Source organism: Ochotona curzoniae, unplaced genomic scaffold (assembly GCF_017591425.1).
Source record: "Ochotona curzoniae isolate NIBS_2020 unplaced genomic scaffold, NIBS_Ocur_1.0 contig_3520, whole genome shotgun sequence".
In the NCBI taxonomy this organism is placed as follows: Eukaryota; Metazoa; Chordata; class Mammalia; order Lagomorpha; family Ochotonidae; genus Ochotona; species Ochotona curzoniae.
Genome location: NW_024465894.1, coordinates 28,269,372 through 28,292,232, shown reverse-complemented (window position 1 = coordinate 28,292,232; position 22,861 = coordinate 28,269,372). Strand labels below are relative to the sequence as shown.

The following is a 22,861-nucleotide window of genomic DNA, read 5'->3' as shown; positions in this document are numbered from 1 at the left end:
ATAATTTATACTGTCTATATAGTCCTGGCAGGAGACTGAGAAGAACATCTCATTCTGTTTAAGTGTAGTTGGGAAAGTAATTTTGCTAAGGCAAAGCTTATAAACATGCATCATTTTAAAATGCATAAACTATACTGTGTTGTAAGATAATCAGAATGTTCTATAATGTTGGTAAATTGTGCAAAATTATATAAACTCTGAAAGTGCTTGGAACTCTTCAAATAAAGCTATAAAAAGATTAAACTTTTTTTTTAAGTGCAAGTTATTGCTGAGAAAACACTGGAGAAAGATTTCTGTTTATCTGCTTTGGAACCAAAATTGTCTGATTGCATTAGTTTTTTGTTTAGTTTTTGTTTTTGTTTTGTATAAAGGTAAGACTGGGATGGATGTGGTGACTTAGGGGGCTAAGCGACCTCTAGAAGGCCCCCATCCCATACTAAAACACTGGCATTAGCCTCTGACTCTGCTTGCGATCCAGCTTCCTGCAAATGGGCCTGGGAGGCTGCCGATGGTTTGCAGACTGAGTTCCTCCTTGCACATGGAAGAGTCCCGTGGAAGTTTTGGTTCCTGGCTTCTGCTCAACCCAACCCTAGCTATTGTGGACAGTTGGGAAGTTAACCAGTGGATTAAAGAGCTCTATCTTCCTCTCTGACTTTCAAATAAATTAAAATGTATAAATTAATATGTTTAAAACAACAAGTAAAACAAAATAAAAATAAGACTTGGCACCTTCTACGCAGCAGGTACTCTGCATTTATAGCCTCACTGAGACTTCACATTAACCCGACAGGGTGGTTGGGTTATGCCCGAGTGGTCAGATGGAACCTGGCACTAAAGAAAATGCTTCTCAGTTTGCTGAAACACACAGAAATAAGACTTAAGAACCAAGGCTCAGAGGTAGGCATTGTGGTATGGCACTGCTTGGAGCATTCACATTTCATTTTAGAAAGCTGATTCAAGTCCTGGCTACAGTCCTTCCGATTGGACTGCCTGCTGAGGCACACCCAGGGAGGCAACTGGTGATGGAGTTTAGGTCCCTGCTGCCTACTGGAGACCTGGGTGGAGGACTGGCCCCAGCTGTGGTGACGATTTGGGAGGTGAACACCTCTCTCTCTCTCTCTGATGTAAAATAATATCTTGTAACAAGAGTTTTGAAAGAGAACTCACAGCAGTTCATTCAGTTTGCTCTGTCATCCTGTCTTCATTATTTGGAGAAAACAAAAACAAGAAAGAGAAAACTATCTTGCCTTTGCTGATTTTTTTGCAGCTAATTCTGATTGCTTTGTGTCCTGGAAGAAGGCACTTAATACAAAGAATGTTACGTTTCCAGAATTACGAACAGAATTATTAACTGAATTCTCTTGGATATGTTTAGTAAAACAAAGAATCAATAGCCTTTTTTTTTTTCACTTTCAGATATCGTGGATGCTTTATCAGATCCAAAGAAATTTCTCTCAATTACGGAAAAGAGAGCAGACCAAATGAGAGCCATGGGCATTGAAACGGTGAGTGGAAATACTTGATTAAAGACTGCTGCATTGGGGGAGTTTGGCAAAAGCTATGTAAAAAACAAGATAAGATAATAAATGAGCATAACAAGCTTAAAGATTAAAAATTTAAAAAGAAAAAAAAAAGAAACTTGTCCGTGCAATAAGAGTTTCAGCAATCTGCCAACACATGCCCAGTTTGTTCAACCCAAATTCCTCAGTTTAGAGTGGAGTGACAACCTCCCCGACAGCTAGAAAAAAAACAGAAGTTACACCGTGCTTGGAAGCGTTGGGTCTTTTTTCCTTGGGTTGACCCTGTGCTGAGCTGAAAGAAACCACATGTAGTTTATTCCTGCTGGAAGACCTTGTAAGAGAACGGAAGTGTGGGAGTACAACAGAAGTCGCAGGGCTGTAACTGGATTCAGTAAAATAAACAATGGGCAAGGTATTTGACCTTCAGTGACTGTTTCCGTTCCAGAGTGACATAGCTGATGTGCCCAGCGACACTTCCAAGAATGACAAGAAGGGGAAGGCCAACACTGCCAAAGCAAACGTCACCCCACAGAGCAGTTCTGAGCTGAGACCGACCACCACGGCCGCCCTCGCTTCTGGCGTCGAGGCAAAGAAAGGTGAGGGAGGGAGAATGTTCCTGCTCTCCATCTGTCTAGGCAATTTTAGATCCTTTCTACGCAATCTGGAGGGAAACTGTTTTTAGAATTGTCCCTTTACCAATTCTCATTGCTTCATAAAGCTCCAAAGCAGCAGCGTGCTTTCTGGTAGACTGGGTAAACTGCTTCATTCCCCAGAATGTTTACGAGTCAACATTTGGGCTTTCTCTGCCAGATTTCCTGCACCTTAGTTACATGGCACACAGTAGCTACAGTTTTAGAAGTGTCCTTGATGGTAGACTCTTCAACCCAGTGATGCTGTCAGCTGACGCATCATCACATGCTTGTAGTAGATGCTGTACCGGGGCTCCAGAAAGGCAGTGAGGCTGGTGAACCAGCAACAGGACAATGTGGGCACTTCTACCTTCCTTTATTAGTAATTCCCCTTATACCTAGATATTCCACATTCATGATTATTTATTTATAATGTTATCAGATGAAGGTCATGTACATGAGATGGAAGATCATCAGAGGTGTCACCTACAGGATAATGTTTGACTGATACGTTAGAAAATAGCCATCCTACTTATTTAAAATGGCTTTCCATTCTAATTGGGCTGGTATCCACTCTGGATGTGCCCAGTGGTCCCTCTTGCTACTTCAACAAAAATTTCCTTTTTTTGCAAATGGTGTATGACTCAGCCTAGACAAGGAAACTTAAACTCCTGAAAAAAAAAATGAAGTTAAAAGATCTGTTTATTTTGGTGCAAATTGAAAATTGTGCATATGAAGGATCACAAAACATATGTATTATGAAAAACAGTGTGTGCACTTTAGAATTTCTTTTGTTGCTCCAGAAGAAATATCTTTTAATTTCATGTTTCCACAAACTTTTTAAAGCACCCTTGTATAGTTCCCATTAATGTGAGATTCCAGGCTAATTGATAGAAGGGAATTGAGTTAGTCATGAGTTTAAGTACACGCAGTACTGCAATTGAAGGTAAAATATGGCAAGCTTTCCTGTGCTGAAGCGCCTTAGTAATTTAGCAGGAAATGAAGTATACAGTGAGCTTTGTGAAGCAAGTTAGAAAATGAGGCTGCACCAAAGTGGCCCAGTTTGTACTGAGTCTGCAGCTGCTTGTTCTTCCCTGGAAGAACATGGAGTCACCACACAGGCTTTGATTCTTCCACCCCAGACCTGGCCATTGTGAACAGTGGTAACCTAGGCAGAGGTTGACAGTTGACGATGAGTTTGCATTTGAAGTTCTTGCATTACCCCCCTGAGATGTCAGTAAGTATGGTGCATTAAGGGGCCTGAGGAATAGTGCAGCGGGACCAGCTCAGTGAGGACAGAGGTGATCCTAGCTCTGGCATGGGGCATGCTAGCGTTCAGAGCACCCACAGGCCTGCTTCCCAACGAGGCACACTCAAAGGAGTCAAGCAGCCATCACTTCCACTCCAGTTGTGTGCTCAGATGCACTGAGAAAGGGTGTGCTGTTGTTTCATTTTGGCATTTTCTTCACGAGTCCCAGATTCTAGGAAGACAGCCCACGCACTTTCATGTGAGAGCAAGACAGGGGAGACGGGGTTAGGACAAGCTCCCGCACAACAGCCAGCAGGGGTGGGGTGTAGAAAGTGCTGACTGTTCAGAAATGGGAGGGAGATTCCAATTTAGCTAGGTCTTGGACAACGTGTGTTGTTCAAGAGGAAGCAGCAGTGCAGGGGCCTAGAGAAGGCAGCCTAGTATGCACTCAAGTCTGGGACAAGTGAGGGACCAGTACTTGTATCGCAAATCTTCAGAAAATAGCATAGATGTACGAGAGACGTGTGTGGTTGTTTTCCATGATTTGGGGTGTGGTAGAAGAGTGGAGTTGACCTCTACTCCAGAAGCCTTGGTTGGAAAGAGATGTCATTTGAAAATGTGAAATTCCCTTCTCTAGAGAAAACTGTCCTAACATAGGTCAACCTAAAGTAGAACCCAAGTCAAGATTTCTAGCACAAGTCATTTAGGCAGGAAGTACAGTAGATGCAGGCAGGAGTCTAGGAAGTGACTCAAGACAGAGAAGGCAGCCAAGTGTGTGCAAGCCAGTGGCTCTGAGGTACATGGAGTTCACTTCCCCTAGGGCAGTTCTGGAGCTAATGTCAGCACACATCCCTCAGAGACTTCCTGGCAGGATGAGGGGATCTACCCCGACCCTGCCAGCCTTCTGTTGGCAGTGGGTGGGATCAATTCGCTGACAAGTCTAGATTGGCAAAAGTGTGGTGAAATGGATGGTAGAGGACACAGACGGGCCTCGGGCAAGGGAATACAGGTGCCGGCGGTGGGGGATGAGCTCTAAGAACAGATGTTGATGAGGTGGCACAGGCAGTGTTTGCTGTTAACATCTGTGAAGGTGAGTTCTAAATTCTTTCCTGAAACGCAGTAAACACAAGTGAAGGCACCGAGGCTACTCTATTTTCTTTTTGATTTTAGAAGAAGGGATTTGGTGTAGTGGTTGACATCCAGTTGGGACACCTTCATCCCGGATCCCAGTGCTTGGGTTCGAGTCCCAGCTCCTTTGTTTTCATCTTCCTGCTGAGGCACCCTGAGAGGCATCAGGCACCGGCAGTGGCTCAAGTGCTTGGGCTCCTGCCACTTCCATGAGAGACTCAGAGTCCTTGATTTGGGCCTGGCCAAGACATGGGCACAAACTCTTATGTTTTGAACATTTGGAGATAGAATCAATGGGTGGGCAATATCTCTGCCTTGAGTAAACATAAATAACTTCTTTAATAGCAAGAGTCTAATTTCTGAATTCAGATTTGAGCAAAAACAGGTAATTTTTAAGAAGATATGTTGATAAGAACAAAAACTTTATCAAGAGGCTTCAATTAGCCAAAATCTTCGAAGCACATTTTCCTGCCAAAGAAGCCTGTAGAAATGTGCTGTTCAACGTAGCAACTACCAGCCAAGTGCGGCTGTTTAAATGTGTTTAGCTCAGGCATCAAGCCTTGAACACTTCAGTGTCTCCAGTGTGAGCTTCTCTTTGATTAAATCACTAGTGGACTCCAACACTTTTATGTAATTTTTGTTTTCCTCAGAAAGAAAAAAAGAGGGCCTGACACAGTGGCCTAGCATTTAAAGTCCTTGTCTTGAACGTGCTAGGATACCATATGGGCTCTGGTTCTAATCCCAGTGGCCCCACTTCCCATCCAGCGCCCTGCTTGTGTCCTGGGAAAGCAGTCAAGGACAGCTCAAAGCCTTGGGACCCTGCACCCATGTGGAAGACCTAGAAGAGGCTCTGGGCTCCTGGCTTTGGATTGGCTCAGTTCTAGCTGTTGCAGCCACTTGGGGAGTGAATCAACAGACAGAAGATCTTCCGCTCTGTCTTTCCTCCTCTCTGTATATCTGACTTTCCAATAACAATAAATTTAAAGAATCCTAAAAAAAATCCATATAATTAAAGCAGGTTTATGTGTTTCTAAGTTCCTATTAATTAAGATTTTCGTGATCCAAGACCAAAACAAAACTAGTCTCATTAGGCTGGGTCCAATTAGGATTTGGCATGTACCTCAAATCCTTACATTCCCTTTTAAAGGACTGATACTGAAGGCAGGGAGCTCTTAGCTATGCCGCATTCACTCTCCTGCCCTATGTTGTCTCATTGGCTGCTTTTGTGATTTAGTAAATCAGAGAAGAACCCATAGACCCTGCACACTCCATCAGAGAATGGTAGAGCACTGATTTCTCTGTCAAGACCCGCTTTTTGCAGCCTTTCCACCTTCTGGATCTGCAAATATATGTATTTAAATATTTGTCTTTTATTTGAAAGGCCGAGTTTAAACAAAGAGGAGAAACAGAGGAAAGAGGTTTTCCATCTGCTGGCTCACTCTCTTAGTGGCCACAACAGCCAGAGCTGAGCCGATCTGATGGCAGGAGCTTGTTCCGAGTCTCCAACATGAGTTTAGGGGCCCAAGGATTGGATCTTCCTCTGCTGTTCTCTCAGGTCATGAGCAAAGAGCTGGACTGGAAACAGGGCAGCTGGCACAGGAACAGGTGCCCCCATGGGATGCCTCCTACACCATGGTGCTAGCCCTAGGTTTGCAGATCTTAAGATGAACTGAGTTGAAAGACAAAAGCCTATGACTTGATACTTTCTTCCTGAACGTGATAAGCTGGTGTTTGAGATTCTAATGGGATTCACTTAGAGTAGGGTGCACATTCATTATGTCTCAGATGAAAATCTGTAGTTAAACAGCAACTGTTATGGGATTCTTCTACAACATTGGTTGTCATGACAACACATGATCTAGCATCACTCAGTGAGCAGGATGACTTCACATATTACTCTATGTCTGTGTGAGCATCCAGTTATACACTGGCTTATTTCCTTATGTTAAAGGCATTGCTGTGCTCAACAACATGAGGCTTATAAGCCAAGTTTAACTTTGGTCAAAGGAGCTGGAAATAAATTTCAGTCTTTGATGATGATCAAATTGGGGATAGGGTTGAGACTGACTGGTGTGATATGCCTTGAAATACAGAGTGAACACTCACATTAATAAAGGCAGCTGTTCTTGATCAGTCCCCTTTGTGTGGCCGCTGCCCCTTCCCAGCTGCTGTGGGGACTAGATGATTAGGAATTAAGGCTGTTCTCTTCCTAGAGCCTTACTCTCTGGGGGAACTGCCCAGCTTGGAAATGCCTGGAAGTTTTGTGAAACCTCTGGCAGTCTCAACTGATCAGCCCAGAGTTGTGAAAGCCAGCCCTTCTGAGTTCTTGAGTACCATTGACACCAGCAAGTTCCCAGTGATTTCAAGCTAAGGTTGCAGTTCAGCCAGAGTTAGACCCCACTTTCCTTTGTCCCTTCAACTTCACTGGCTTAGGGATTTGTTTGCTCTGAGAGTCTGTCCAGGACAAAGGCACTTGAACTCTCCCTTTTCAGGCTCCTTCTGCAGGGAATTTGACACTAAGCATTTCAGGAGTCTAATTAGTTGCATTGAAGTAGGAATTGAAGATATTTATATCCTTAACATGGCCCATAGAATGCTACTTCAAAGTCTCTAGGTGAGATTTCTTTAAAAATGAATTTTGTATTTTCAGTAGCTCCAATTTTTAGAGAGTGATTTCGTTTTTTTCCCTAGGTATTGAACTCATCCCTCAAGTGAGAATAGAAGATTTGAAACAGATGAAGGTAAAATTGTTCAAACAATTTGAAACACTCCTTGTAGTGTATATACAGGTGAAACGAACATATTTTTGTTTCCCACTTGGTGTCTTCATTGAGACTATAGAAAACTTACTTTGATCATCTTTTCCTCCCAAGGCTTACTTGAAGCATTTAAAGAAACAGCAGAAGGAGCTAAGTTCTTTAAAGAAGAAACATGCCAAGGTATAATATCTTGTGTCTCTGTGTGTGATTGTGTGTGTGTGTGTTTTGTGTCTTTTTTGTTTTTAATTTTACTGTCTGATGAAAGCCTACAGCTACAATTTTGTATTTTACATCTATTTATTCTTGATAGATCAAAATACCACTTGGGCACTAACAATAGCCAACTGAACAGTGATACCTTCACCGTTAGCCATGGAACTGGTTAGTCTGTTGGGGCTTGGTTGCCACTGACTTGTAGTTAACATTTTCAGTGATTATTTTAACATCCTGATCAAACTTCCCACATTTAAATCCTCTTCTACAAATAAAACTGCCTTACATCATATGGTTGAATGATCGCCAATCTGTTAAAGACCAACTCACAATCTTAGTACTCAATTGCTGAATTGTTTAGGACTCTTACCAGATAGTTTGGTACCTACAGCAGGGGGAAGAAGATGCCAACAGGCTCTGAGCACTTCTCGCTTTTTCCCTATTGTATAAGCCTGGTCCAGTGTTGCACTTCTGAAAAGTGTTTTTTTTTTTCTTTTTTACCCATAAGAAACATCTTTTTGATGATGATTTTGAGCAATAATGAGACCTAGGAGCAAATTTAGGAGAACAGCAGGAGGTAGCTCCAGGAATTCTTTCATTTGAGAAACACCAAAAAAGAAAAAGAAAAAAAAAAATAGCATCTTTCCTACTCCCCCTGATGGAGAAAAGAGAGAAAAAGAATGTGGCATCTCTTCCCCCCCAAAACAAAGAGCAACATCTGCTACTGCTAGGAGGATAATCTGTGTCTTCTTCCATGAAGGGCACTGAGGCCAGGGGAAAATGTCTTATTTTAGGAAGACCTTTGAATACTTTTAAACTAATCATACATTCTAACTTCTTCATATCCTGACCCAAGCCTCACACTGAAGCATGTCAACTTGAATGATGGAGAACAAGAGCGTGGCCTGGAATTCCATCATCCCTTTAGCTAGTGTGTTTCTTTGAGAATTTGGATGTAATCATGGCCTAGTAATGAACAGATGGCTTGATGAATTTGCTGATACACAAATCACTTGATACACTAGTTGTGCCTGTGTTTCATGAGTAACTCCATTCAGTCAAATTGCTTTTACGGTCCAATGGGGGAAGTCTGCTACAGATTTTTCTGAGTGTGAAGCTATTGGAAATAGGGCTACTTAAATTAGAAATTTCAATTTTATTGCTTATGAGCACAAGCTGGACTATGGAAAAGCACCAGGAAAAGAGACAGAAAAGGAAATAGAAACAAATGCAACTTAAATGACTAATTATTAGAAATGGTGCTGTGTCCATATGTCACAACATTACCTAACATATTTTCCTTCCATTTCAGTTGGATCACTCATTGAGTAGGCATTTCAGTGGCCTTTGGGATTATTTGGAAATATAAAAGATTTTGGCTTGCCTAGGAAATATTAATAACAACAACAATAGCAACTAGAAATTTTGCATGCCTGTATTTTGTAGATTCTGTGCTGAGCATTTACTGTGTGTTATCCCATTTTATATGCTCAACCGTGTAATGGAAATCCTCCTAAAGTCCTCATTTTGTATTGGAGAAAATTAAGGATTAGTGGGGTTCAACAATTCAACTAATGTCCCAGACACAGGGAGCAGCCAATCATCTGACTCCAGAACTTATTCTTGGTGCATGATTCTGTGTAGAATATTGGATGCCTTGCCAAGTGAACCAGTTCCTTCCATTGGGTCAAATGCACTGTCTGCAGATGGGATGTTAAAGGATTTCTCCTTCTGCTCTGGACCATGTTCACACATGGGTTTCCTGGGCAGTTACTAAGGAAGGGTGTTCCCTAGTTCTTCAGCACTTGACCTACATCACTCAGAACAGAGTACCTGGGCTTTCTTTGTCCAGCCCTGTGACTCAAGCTACTCCAAACTGAATCTGGTCAATTAGTAGGTCTACCTCTGCAATCAGAAAGGCAGTAAATGTGCAAAGTGTTTCAGAGAGATAGTCTAAAATTGGTTGGGGGAGCTTACTTCCTCCTACTTAGCATGTACTGTTCTTCCTTCTATCAGTCTTCTCTCTGGTTGGCAAGGAGATATTCCGGGCATTCACTGATCAGTAAATGCCACATGTGAAAGGAAGCAAATTGCCTTTATTTGTAGAAAACAGCATAGAATTCCACATCATGATAGCAATAAGTTGCACATTGGAATTTGTCAAGACTTACATAGCAGTACCTGTGTGCGTTTTGCAGAAGAAGTGCTGGCCTTCAAAATGCCTTAAGTAAGGAAAGAGAACTAAAGTGCTGCTGTGAAATGTGTAGTAGGTCCCTGTTGCCTTTGTCAATGCTTTTCAGGAGCATTTCTCAGCAGATGGATTCACTGTGCTGCTTTCTTCAAAGAGTCATCCATCTTGGAAAGCCCGAGAACAAGCTAGTGAGTAGAAGCTTGGGAATGAATTTCATCTCCCACCTGAGTAATACGCAGGGGAGCACTGTATCATACAGGCTAATTTGGCAAGGCAGTTGATACAATCTATATTCTAGAATCTTTTCTGTGACATTACCGTGACTAATAAGTCTGGCACTTATGGAGTGGCATGTTTGTGTCACACACTTTATATACATTCTGAGATAATCACAATATCCTTCTTGAAACCTCAATTGTACCTTCTGCATTTGACACATGAATAAACTGAAATTCTGAGAGCTGAGTCCTTCTGCTGGAGTAACAACACCAGCGTGTGTAACAATGCTGGTTATAGAACCTGTTTACTTCTCTCGCTCACATCCTTTACAGCTCACCACATTTTGACTTTTATTTTAAAGAGGAGGATCTGCCGTTTGCAAAAGAGAAAGATAGGAATAGGTTTTGCGCTGTTTGAGTATATAGGAAAGGAAGAATAGGATGATGACTGTGTGACTGCCAGTGCCCTTGCGGTCCTTGAGACAATCTCACATGGTGGAAGATGGCGATGGTCAATTGCTTTCAGCTCGCTGAGTGTGGAAGTCAATCAGCCTTCTACTTGTGTCTCACTTTCTAGAACTACATTTTCAGTTTGAAGTGGAAACTTGGGGAACGGTTTCCAAGTGTCCATTAGTTGAGACACTGAAAAAGCAACAGTACTTCACCCTCCCACAGAAGTCCCTGGGATCCGGGGCAGAGATGAATAAGTAGGAATACTTCACTTTTCTTTCTTCTTCTTCTTTTTTGATGATTTATTTATTTGAAAGTTGGAGTTACACAGAGAGACAAAGAGAGAGAGACAGATCAACAGCAAGGCCTCTACCAGGCTGAAGTGAGGACCAGCAGCTTCTCCCACATTGGTGGCAGGGGCCCAAGCACTTGAGCCACCCTCTGTAACTCTTCCAGGGAGCTGGATCAAAGTGGAACATCTAGGATTCACCAACTATGCCACAATACCATCCCTAGGCAGGCTTTTCAATTGTCCAAAGTGATCAGATAATAAAACACAGCATGTGTTAAACAGTCTCAGATTTGTGTTAGAGGAAGAATCAAAATCCAAATTTCTGGGGCAATACATGATAGTGCAAGCTAGTCCTTCATCTATAGTGGAGAGGGGATCAAGGGAGAGAAAGACAGAGAGCACTTTCACCCACTGGCCCACTTTCAAATGGCCACAACAATTGCAGCTGGACCAGGCCGAAACTAGGAAACTGGAGCAGTGTCAGGATCTCCTGCTTACGGACAAGGACCCAGAGAAGCTGGCTGTCTTCTGCTGCTTTTTCAGGAGCGTTAACCATTAGCAGGATGCTTGATCAGAGGTGGAGCAGACAGGCCTGGAACCAGTACCTGCATGGGATGCCTGCATCACAGGAGATAGTCTAACCTGTTATGCCACAAACTTGCCCCACACAAAGTCCTTTTTTACTTAATTTCAGGATTACATGCTGAGCAAACACAGTGCACTGACTGTAGTTCACACCCATTGCCACGGTCACAAGAATGTTACTAAAGCAGTTTACAGGCACAGCTCCAAAACAAGCTGAATTCACTCATCACCTTGGCAAGAAACACATAGGTTAAGTTTCCCTTACCCAAAATGCTTGCAGCAAGATACGGATGTTTGGGCTTTGTGGTTTTCTTGCAATATTTGTGTTTATATAATGAGCGACAAGAGCAGGAGATGCAAGTCTGAACATGAAATTCTTTTCATGTTTCATACATAGCATGTGCCTACAACCTGAAAGTAATTTTATACGATATTTTCAATAATTTTGCACATGAGCTTAGTTTGTCTACATTAAACGGTCAGGAAAGCATCACCTATGGGTTTCCCAACCATGCTGAAAAATGTGTGGATTTAGAACAGTTTAGATTTTAGATTTTTTTAGGTTTGGCTTTAAGTCAAGATGTTATTTTTGGTCCCCTTCACTCAAAAGAATGGAAAAAAAAATATTTCTTCCATTGTGTTTTTTATTTTAATTAAAGACCAAAAGCATGAAATTTTGAAGTGTTTTGGAGCTAAAAATGGGCTTGGAAAGCATTTCCTGACTCCTTGAGGTTTCACTGGAGTCCTTTGGTGGGCTCCTCATTCCAGAATGTTCTCTGGAATCCAGACTGTCTTCAGGAATCACTTCAGCCATCACTGCCTACCACCCAGGGATGGGGTGTTCATCCCAGAGAGAAAGCTCGAGTTTTTAGGATTGGTTGTCTTACTCTTTGTATTAACTGCAGTCATTTTAACAACTTGTTAATTAAAAACTTTTATTTCAAAGATTCATTCATTCATTCATTCATTCTCGGCAGAAAGGGAGGCATGGAGGGAAAGAGAATTTTCATTCACTAACTTATTCCCAAATGCCCACAACAGCCATGTTTCAGCCAAACCAAAACTAGGATCCAGGAGCTCCATCCAGCTCTCAGTGTGGCTGGCATCATCCACTGCCTCCCAGGAATGGTATTGGCAGGAGGCAGAATAGAGGTGACTCAAACCAGCATCCAATACTGTAATTATTCGTTTATATTTCTTTATTAAATATTTATTTTAGTTTTATTGGAAAGTCAGATATACAGAGAGGGTGAAAGATGGAGAGAAAGATCTTCCACTCATTGATTCACTCCCCAAGCAGCCACAACAGCAGAGCTGCCCCGCTCTGAAGCCAGGAACCTAGAGTCTCTTCTAGGTCTCCCACGTGGGTGCAGGGACCCAAGACTTTGGGCCATCTTTGACTGCTTTTCCAGGCCACAAGCAGGGAGCTGGATGGGAAGTAGGGCTGCCAGGATTAGAACCAGCGCCCATATGGGATCCTGGTGCGTTCAGGGCCAGGACTCTAACCACTAGGCTACTATGCCAGACCCTATATTTATATATTTTTATTGGAAAGATAAAATGACTGAGAGACAGATACAGAGAGAGAAAGAGAGAGAGAGAGAGAGAAACTTTCCATCTACTCATTATTTCCCCAGTTGTCCCCACAAGTAGCCAAGGCTGGACCACATTGCACCCAGGGGCAAGGATCTCTCTAACTTCTTTAGGGCTGATAGAAACCCCAAGCCTTACACAGCCGTCCACCACCTTCGCAAATGCATTGGTAAAAATGTGATGAAAACAGAGCAGCTGAGACTCAAACCTGTTCTCTGATACAGGATTCAGGTACCACAAGTAGCAAATTAATATCCTGTGCCACATGCCCACCCCAGTGTGGTTATTTCAATTGAATTTACTTTAAAATTTCGCAATTATTTCTGCATACGTGAAGTAACTTTGCAGCTCGCAGACAGCCTGTGAATTAGATTGGTCAAGGGAATCTTGCTTAGTTTCCTAATGAGGATGTAAGGATCGGGAAGGATTAGTAGGTACTGCATGAGACCACTTGGCTAACCGTGAACTGAATTAGGAGTCCAGCTTCCCCATGCTTATTTCTTATTCATACAGCAAATGCTTTTATTTACTGAGCATCTACTTCATTCCTGCTTTTATGCCAAGTTCTGGGATGTGCCCAGAGCTTACGGGGCATTAGCTCATAGAGTTGAATCTATCCTAAGCAGTTACATGGTGCCAATAGCTTCATTCCTCATATCTAATTACGTCACTAAGGGTCATTGGAATATTTTCCTCAGAAAACACCTGTGTCAGCTTACTTCCAGACTGACATCCTTTGTTTTGCCTGTGCTTTAATGATTTTTTTCAAAGATATTTATTTAATAGAGTGTGACAGAGAGACAGAGATAGAAATTCCACCTGCTGATTCTTATTTATTTACCCACACGTGTGCTAGACAAGCATGATGTTTGCTAAATCTTAGAAATGATACCAGGAATAAAGGTGGTTTTTTTTTTTTCCTGGAGTAGTTCCTGACCCCCCAAAGGCATTATAAGAGTAATTAAATACGTGTAAAGATGCATCTATGCATTACTGTGTTCCTGGAGCAGTTGATTTAGGTTTATTGATTAAATTAATATGATCGATGTTCCTTCTCCCAGCTTACTCTCCTTGTATTATCATGGGTATGGAACAGTGTATGTAGGCTTGTATGTCACTATGTTTTGAGTAATGTGTTATAGGCAGTGGAAATGTAATATGTAGGAAATTTAACCCTGACTGTCCTGTGAAGTAAGAATCACTATTTTAGCTACCTAACGGTGAACAGTTACGTGACTGGTTCCGGGACACAAGACTGAAGGACACAAGGCTGTGACTGGAGGCTATGTTGTAGAAGCTCAGAACAAAGCACGTTGTGACAAAGGTGCACAGGCATTGTGCACCTGTTCATGTGGCTAGATGTAAGGAATGTTCCAACTACAAATGAAGCAAGATGCTGTTGCTCCCCAGTCTCCAGTTCATGCCATGATAATAGCCCCTTTAGCCTTATTGTTAGTTCCCATCCCAGAAATCATGCCGTGGCAGCATGGTCCTCCTGGAGTTCCTCTGCCAAAGAAAAGAGCTCTGAGGCCTTGTGCCTCAGTACATTGCTGAAAAATGTGTTTATAATTGAATTGTCAATCAAATCCTGGGTTAAATTTATAGTAACAGAGCTGGGAAGTTAAGGAAGACTTAGAGAAGTCCAAAATCATTTCCTCATTTGTATGTACAAGGGTTTTTCAGAAAGGTCATAGAAAATGAAATTAAAAGATCAATCTATTTTGATGCAAAAAAAATGTTGAAACTCTATGCCTAATTTTTCATCATGTATATTCTCCATAAAACTTTTGGAATACTCTTACATTTGATAAAATCTTGTTAAAGGTGTTCATTCACTAAATTTGCCGAACACTGAGCCTACCTTAGGAAGAGAATAACTTAGTTGAGTTACTTATATTTTTGTTTTACGTAAGCAAAAGTGAATGTGACAGTGATCATGACTATATAACCTGAATAGCATCTTTAGTGGCCATAAATAACATCGTAGTTCTCCAAGTTTCTCAAGAGTAAGACCAGGCATTCATATCAAGTACCCTTCAAGTTGATTGCATTGATTTCCTCTGTAATTGGGAGCCTTACAGCCAAAGAAATGCATTTTCATACAAGTCCCTGGCTATAGCCAAATGCCTTTTTCATTGCTCAGGAGGAAATAATGTTTATAAATGTATCTGGCTATTTTCCTAGTATCCCCATAGCCTCATTTTATGAAGTATTCTAAATTATCTATTGAACTGAAGACTGGAGTTTCCAGATTTCCCCAGGGATCCTCATGAATACATCTAGATAAGAAAGTCGGTGACAATATCAAATGATGTAGCTGCAATTGATGCTGTTGGTGATGGTCCCAGTAGTCATTCCCCTGGGGCGATGATGCCGTATTCAAGACTTTCTGAAATGTGTCAGGTGCTTTGAAATCACATCACCTGATCATTAGTTGAGTTAGCATGCAAAGAAGGAAACAATTAGTGACTGAACTTGCGTGTGTGGGGACCAATGTGTGAAGGAAGCAGTAGACCTGTTACGAGTCTCAGAAAACAGAGGGCAATGGGTGCAAACTGCATGGGAAAATGTTCCTCTGTGTGTGGAAGAAAGGCCTTTGAGATGATTGGCACTGATGGAAAAGATACAGCCCAACACCATGTGAAATGGTGTCTGCCCGCCCCAAGTCCAGCTCGTAACGACAGGCTTTTCTCGTTCAGGAGCACAGCACCATGCAGAAGTTACACTGCACACAAGTTGACAAGATTGTGGCACAGTTTGACAAAGAAAAGTCAACTCATGAAAAGATCCTGGAGAAGGCAATGAAGAAAAAGGGGTAAGGCTGCTTGTCTCCTTCTGGAAATTTCTTCCCTCTCTATAGTTTGTCTTCCCACAGTTCTTTGCCTATTAATAATGATGATTCTACTGTTGTCTGTTTTTCCCAGAAAATAAGAGATTTCATTTTTTTTTAAGGATTTATGAATTTGAAGGTCAAAGTTATTGAGTTTATAAATTAGACCATGCCATTTGTGTGTGGCTATGGGAGACAAATGAGAATAGTTTGGTTCTATCTATAGTTTCAAGCACCTGGGATGGCATCCCCTGCAGATGAAAGAGGAACTTCTGTAGTTCGAGAGTTCCTTATACTCTTCCATTCCCTGTATGTTAACATTTTATATAGCCATAGCACAGCCAAGAAACTGGTAATATCAGGGAGAGTTGTGCTGTGGCCACAGTTTGAGTGATGACTTCATTTTTGTTAAAGTTGTATTTTCCAGAGAAATACCACTTGGACACTAGCTACTGAGCATTGGTTATTTTTTTTTTAAGATTTATTTTTATTATTTTTTTCATTGGAAAGGCAGATATACAGAGAGGAGAGACAGAGAGGAAGATCTTCTGTCCGATGATTCACTCCCCAAGTGAGCACAACGGCCGATACTATGCCGATCCGAAGCCAGGAGCCTCTTCCGGGTCTCCCACGCGGGTGCAGGGTCCCAAAGCTTTGGGCCGTCCTCGACTGCTTTCCCAGGCCACAGGCAGGGAGCTGGAAGGGAAGCGGGGCTGCCGGGATTAGAACCGGCGCCCATATGGGATCCCGGGCGTGCAAGGCGAGGACCTTAACCACTTGCGCCACCGTGCCGGGCCCCTGAGCATTGGTTATTACAGTCAGTCCGACTGCTGTAATGGCAGCTGATATGTGGGAACTCTCAAACATGTGCAGGAACTTCTCAGCTTTTGCTTCATCCGCAGTTAGGCTTTCAAAATTCTTTTCTTTATTTTTAATGACATTTTAGACCAAAATGTTGAAAACGTTACACACGGACCCTCACACCATATTTTAAATTTATGATACTCTTTAAGAGTAAAGTTACCCTTCCAGCTCCCTGCCTGTGGCCTGGGAAAGCAGTCAAGGACGGCCCAAAGCTTTGGGACCCTGCACCCGTGTGGGAGACCCGGAAGAGGCTCCTGGCTTCGGATCGGCATAGTATCGGCCCGTTGTGCTCACTTGGGGAGTGAATCATCGGACGGAAGATCTTCCTCTCTGTCTCTCCTCTCTGTATATCCGCCTTTCCAATAAAAAAAATAATAAAAATAAATCTTTAAACAAACAAAAAAAAAAAAGAGTAAAGTTACATTTAGTCACAAGTTATTTCATCCAAACAACAAGTGTATTTTGGGATGTGGCTTTATTGAAATTTTCTCCCTGTGTTTTCACATGGAATCTTTCATTATGAGATTTCAGGTTCAAGCACCATGGAGGAAGTTTCTCTGCTAAAAATGATGTCATTTTGGGAAGCTGTCACTTTGGGTGCCCGCATTCCTTGCTGGAGTGCCTGGACTCAGATCGGAGCTTTACTCTACTCCATAGCTTCCTACCCCTGCAAACCGTGGGAGGCAGCAGATGGTGGCTCAAAGAGTTAGCCACCCATGCGGGAGTAGATTGAGTTTCAGAGCTCCTGAACTGGGCCTGTCCTGGCCCGACTGCTAAGCGAGGGCATCTGAGGCATGAACTAGTCCATGAGAGGTCCCTGCCTCTGCGCCTTTCAGAACTAAATAAATACTCTGTAATTGAAAAAGTTGTGGAGTGAAAGTTGTTAAGGTCCTTGGGGATTCCTAAAACCAGAGGGATGCATTTCTAACCCAAATGAAAGGCTTCCTCTTCCTCTTACATACTCAGCTGGGAGGAATCATTGTCATGGAGAAGAAGTGCTTGGTTTAAGTGTTGTCTCTGTTAGCTAAATGACTTAGTAACTAGGTCTCCTTTGTTTTCAACTCAAGGGCTTTTAAAGCAATGGGGAGAATAAAGAAAAAAAAAAAACCAAAGCAATAAAATTTAAAACTGTTGATTTACATGGCTCGGAAATAAAGGATATGATGTATGTCACTGGATGGGAAGGCAGTCTTGATTTTTATTATTTTTTTAAATAGATTTATGTATTTCTTTGAATGGTAGAGTGACAGAGGAAGAGGGAAAAATAAGGATCTTCTGGCCACTGACTCACTCCCCAGATGGTCACAACAGCCAGGGTTGAGCTGTGCTGAAATAAAAAATCTGGAACTCCATCCAGAACTCCCATTTGGGTAGCAAGGGCCCAGCTCCTCTCCCAGTTGCAGTAGCAGAGAGCCGGGTTGGAAGTGGAGTAGCTGGGAATGTAAACCTGCCATCCATTGTAGGATGTCATCACCCCAGACAGTGCCTTAATACTCTGCATCACAGTGCCATCCCTAAATCCTGATGTTCAGTATCATTGGAGTCATTAGGTATTCTATCAGATAAGAATATATAAAGAAACAAAGTGTGTCCTTGTATTACACTTATCCTTGTGGAAGATTTTTGTGTAGAACTAAAGCAAGGCTATGCTTCAGTGTTGCTATAAGCTCATAGAGAAACAGCAGGGAAGATAATATTTGGTTCCAGGAATTGACGAGGAATGGTCATTTTTAGAGCCATGCATTTTCCAAAGTAACTTTCTATTGAAGCGTAATGAAGCCTTCTGGGTTGCGCTTTTATAAACCGGAGCATGCGTGCTGAAGACAGAAGCTCATGACCTGCTCTTGTTTCAGCAACAATACAGATATCCCAAAAGGAATACATAGCCATGGAAATAAGCAGTGATGGTTGCCGGGCAGTTGGCCTAGTGTGTGTTTCCTTCTCGCAGTAGCATAAAAAGCAAAATTACCCTCTGATGCCAAGAAATGCTATTTTCTTCCTCGCTGGCATGTTTGAAAGACAAAAGTATGGCTTTAAAAACTAAAAGGGAAGAATTAAAAATTCACTTCAAAGCTGATTCGCTGTTTTCTGGTTTTTTGTTTTTTCATCCCAAATAACATTTTCTCAAACAAATGAAAAATGGCTGGAAGAAAATGGTGAACCAAAATGGAAACTCTGACAAGAGACTCTTAACAATGAAATAATTGTTAGGTCTAAAGCATTTCTTTGTGGAGTAGCTGAATTGAATAATCACGATACAGATAATATTCTGAAAGGTGTGAATCTATTACTAGAAAAATGGATGTTGCCCAATGAGGCATGGCGTCTCATGCTTGATGAAGATATTGTCTTCATCAGGAAGCTTTGTAGCAAAGGAATGGGGAGACTTATCATTTCTAGCATTCATTTACAGTTTTCTACTTTCAGGGGAAGTAATTGTCTTGAAATGAAAAAAGAAACAGAAATTAAAATTCAGACACTGACATCAGATCACAAATCCAAGGTAAGAAAGTGTCCGTTTTAAGAGCAGTCACCTGCCAAAGACACTTCATCTTTTTTTTTTTTTTTTTTAGAAAGAGTCTCTGGTAGAACAGGAAATGACAGTAGGCTGGAGCTGGTCTTGGGAAGTTGAAGGATCCCATTGTCTGTGTCTTCCTGAGACTCACTCATTTTGAGCAGAGCCACTTCAGGGGACATGTTTTTTGTCTCATCTTTAGGAATATGCTAACGATATTTATGGTCTGTGACTCTTAGGTAGACACGAAGAACCCCTTTTCTGCCAAGGACCATTTGGGTGTTTACAGCATCATTGGCAGCCCATATAAAATTGTCAACCTAAAACAGCCTGCTACAGATTATTGACTTTTAAATCCCCACCTGTAGTTGCCTTGGCATGGCTAGAACAAATGATTTTGCAGGCTTTATACAACCCACAAGCCAGATGACCCCTTCTGCCCGTTAATACCAGAAGAGCGTTAAAAGAAATACTGTATAAAGTACAAAACATACTTCCCCTTACAATATATAAAATCTGTTTTTCCATTAAAATAATATTAGACATTAGGAGTTGAGTCACTGATACTCTATTCTAACTACTGTGAAGTTTGGGATGCGAAGATGAATAAGAGTTGGGATGAGCCTCATCACTTCTCCACACACAGGAGAGAATGAAAGTTCAAGAGACCCTAAGTAAGTTTGTGGACATTTAGGGAAATCCAATGCAGGTTCCAGTCAAGAACACAAATAATTCTTCCAGCAATAATACAGTTTTTAAAGAAAGTTCCCAATGATAGCTTTGTCTTCCTCAGCCAGCCTCCCCGGGTCCATCTGCAGCTTTGTCCTCCAGCCCCATAGCTCTCTGTAGACAAGGACCAGATGTGCTCTTCCAGAAGTCCTCTGCAGTGCTGTGTCTTCTGGATAGCCTGAAGTCTATGGGAAGCTAAGCCATATGTCTTTGAAATTTTCTCACTTTCTCAAATGCTTAAGAATTAAAGCTTGTGCCACATGTCATGATTTGTGGATCCTTTGCCTGCACAGGAAAGAAGAAACATTGGTAATGATGTCCCTTGGCTTTTTGCTGTGTAGTGAACTGCCCAAATGAGGTGCCTTAAAACAACTACTGCTTACTAGCCCATGATTGGCTGGGTCAGAAATTTGGGTTGTACTCTGCCTGGAGTATTATTTCAGGAGGGCACACTCACATGTCTCCGGTCTGCAGAGACATGTCCCCACTGTATGTCTGCTGGTAGTTCTCTTCTCTATGACCTCCTAACTTAGAGCAGGCTAGCACAGGCTCAGTCCCAGGCTAGCCTCAAGAGCCTAAGCACAGCATAAAGGTGAGCATTTTCCCAGCCTCTGCTTGCTTTACATTTGATACTATATCATTGTCTAAAGCAAATCATAAGGTTAGCAAGGGGCAGGGACATGGAGAAACAGCTCTCAGTGATGGACAAGAACAGCTGCAAAAACACACTAAAAGGGACGTGGATACTAGGAGAGGGGCATCTTTTACCCCAGCGTCTATAAGGATTAAGTAAGCCATGGTTCTAAATTACTGGTGAAGATAGAAAAGTATGAGGTGAAGAGAATTCTGGTAGATGGGAGCAAGGAGCTCAACACCCAGATAAACCAGAATGTGGGCAAGGCTAGTTAGGAAATGCAACAGAGACCATGGTTCAGTATTTAGAGGCAAAGGGATTGGTTTATTTCAGTAAGCACTGGCTTCGAGTAGCACGTACCATTTGTTTAGGTTGTGGCTGTCCTGCTATTCACCAAGTAGATTGGTGGGTGGGATGTGAATGCAAGAATCAATCATGCTCTCAGTTCAGTGGACACCATCACCTTTCCCCCAAACAGGTCAAAGAGATTGTGGCACAGCACACAAAGGAGTGGTCGGAAATGATCAACACCCACAGCGCTGAGGAGCAGGAAATCCGGGACCTGCACCTCAGCCAGCAGTGTGAGCTGCTGAAGAAGCTCCTCATCAACGCCCACGAGCAGCAAACCCAGCAGCTCAGACTGTCCCACGACAGGTACCAGAACCTCCCTCTGTAGAGCACACTCCCAGTTTTTACAAAAGGTCAGGGGTGTGTGTGTGTGTGTGTGTGCGCGCACGTGCCAAGCATACAAGTGAACCCACTTGCCATAACAGTGACTCATATAAATGCCTTCTTTGATGTGAACAAGATGAGCCCTAAGTAGTCTTTGCTGGCAGACTAGCCGGGGTTGCAGGATGATGCATGCACGTGAGAAGTTGAATGATCAGCGGTATATATGATAGGCACGAGAGAGTATCACGGGCACTAGGGCACCCAGGCTGCTGAAAGGGCTTTGTCCCCTTTGAGTGGTCATGGAAGCCTCACACAATGGCTGCGCTGGAACTGGCCTTTGCAGAGCGACAGGAGCCTCGCGGAAGAGAAGACACAGAGGGAGATTAAGACCAAAGAGGTTGAGGTCCCACGGCGATTCAGTTCTAATCATTCAATGGCCAGCTGTGGGGAAAGCCTTTCTCTCCCTTCACTTTACTGTTAGAACTTGTGTGAATTTTAGGAAGATCAGCCTGGTAAGAAGTAGCAAAGAAGTTTCTTCCGACCTCTGCCCCTCACCCATCCCGAGGGCAGCAAAGTGAATATTGCTTTGTGAAATACCACAGATGATGAGCAAGACATTTCCCTGGATGGAACAGAGGTCTTGTTGATTGTGTCTTTTCATCACAGCTTGGTCACGGCTTGCTTGCTTCCTGCGTAGTGCCTGCTGTATGCCACAGTGAGGGCCTATTGATACACAAAAAAAGTAGAAAATAGAAGCACCATATAAACAAATCGAACAACAAGAAAAGTCTTTATAAGATGCCAGCTGCATGAATTATCTGGTTTCATGCCCAAATTCCCATCCTTATTTAGAGAGATGGATACTGCCGTAGGAACATAGTGTCTTTGCCATAGTTTCTAATTCTCATTTCAGGCAACACTATTATTCAGTCTTTCATCACTACAACAAAAACAGCTCAGGAAACTAACTTTATGTTTAAAAAGGGTTTATTAGCACAAGTTTTGGGGAGTCAAGTGCAGGTTCAGGCAGTCACTTTGGCTTGGCCTGGGATAAGGGCAGCAGATGGAAATGGTGGAGATAACACAGCAACAAGCCCAGGTGAGCTAGACAGCAGGAGGCAGGGCGCAGTGGAGCCAGCGCTGAGGTCTGCTTTGGTGACAAGCCTATGCAGAGAGGAGGTTAAAAAAAAATACTTGCCTATGACAATGGGCTTTGTGTGAAACAAAAAACGAAATAAACAGTTCTTGCTTTGCTTAGCATATCATTCTAACAAACCATACATTGGGCATGAAAATACCTTAAAAATGAAGCAATGGCAGAAGCATTTTTCAGAGTGACAATACTCTGTCAACTTTTTGCCCAAACACCAGGCTTATAGTGTTTCTCACCATCAGAGTTGTTCTTGGCTACAAACTCTCAGCTCTTTTACACTTGTCAGCACCATTTAACCACTGACAAATGTTTGAGAAATGAGTAAATCTAAAATTAACAGAAAAGTTTGCGAGCAGTTTTCTTAAGCCCAGAATTTCTATGCATATTACAGCTGCAGTGGTTTCAAGGTAGTGGACTGAAGAACTCTCCACCATTCCTTTTGATGCTTAGAAAATGACTGGACTAAGGTTACCTGATTCTTTGATTACTCGTATGCAGGCAGTGCTTGAAGATTTCAGTACATTCCAGATAATATATTTGTTAATCGTATTCATGTTGTATTCTAAATTTTATTCCTCTTGTTTGCACATACATGACCTAAGCATAGGTTATTTGTCATGCATCTATGTATATTGAC

General features: G+C 42.3%; 1 protein-coding gene across 2 annotated transcripts in view; it reads left to right on the top strand.

Moving 5' to 3' along the window:
* PLCB4 (phospholipase C beta 4) overlaps positions 1-22,861 on the top strand; it is a 141,338-nt gene that overhangs the window by 103,750 nt on the left and 14,727 nt on the right. For both annotated transcript variants that reach the window (XM_040981201.1, XM_040981200.1), the window contains exons 25-31: positions 1,417-1,505; positions 1,966-2,116; positions 7,218-7,267; positions 7,400-7,465; positions 15,527-15,642; positions 18,949-19,024; positions 20,878-21,053. In XM_040981201.1, the coding sequence (XP_040837135.1) occupies positions 1,417-1,505; positions 1,966-2,116; positions 7,218-7,267; positions 7,400-7,465; positions 15,527-15,642; positions 18,949-19,024; positions 20,878-21,053 (724 nt within the window). The remainder of the gene's footprint in view (positions 1-1,416; positions 1,506-1,965; positions 2,117-7,217; positions 7,268-7,399; positions 7,466-15,526; positions 15,643-18,948; positions 19,025-20,877; positions 21,054-22,861) is intronic.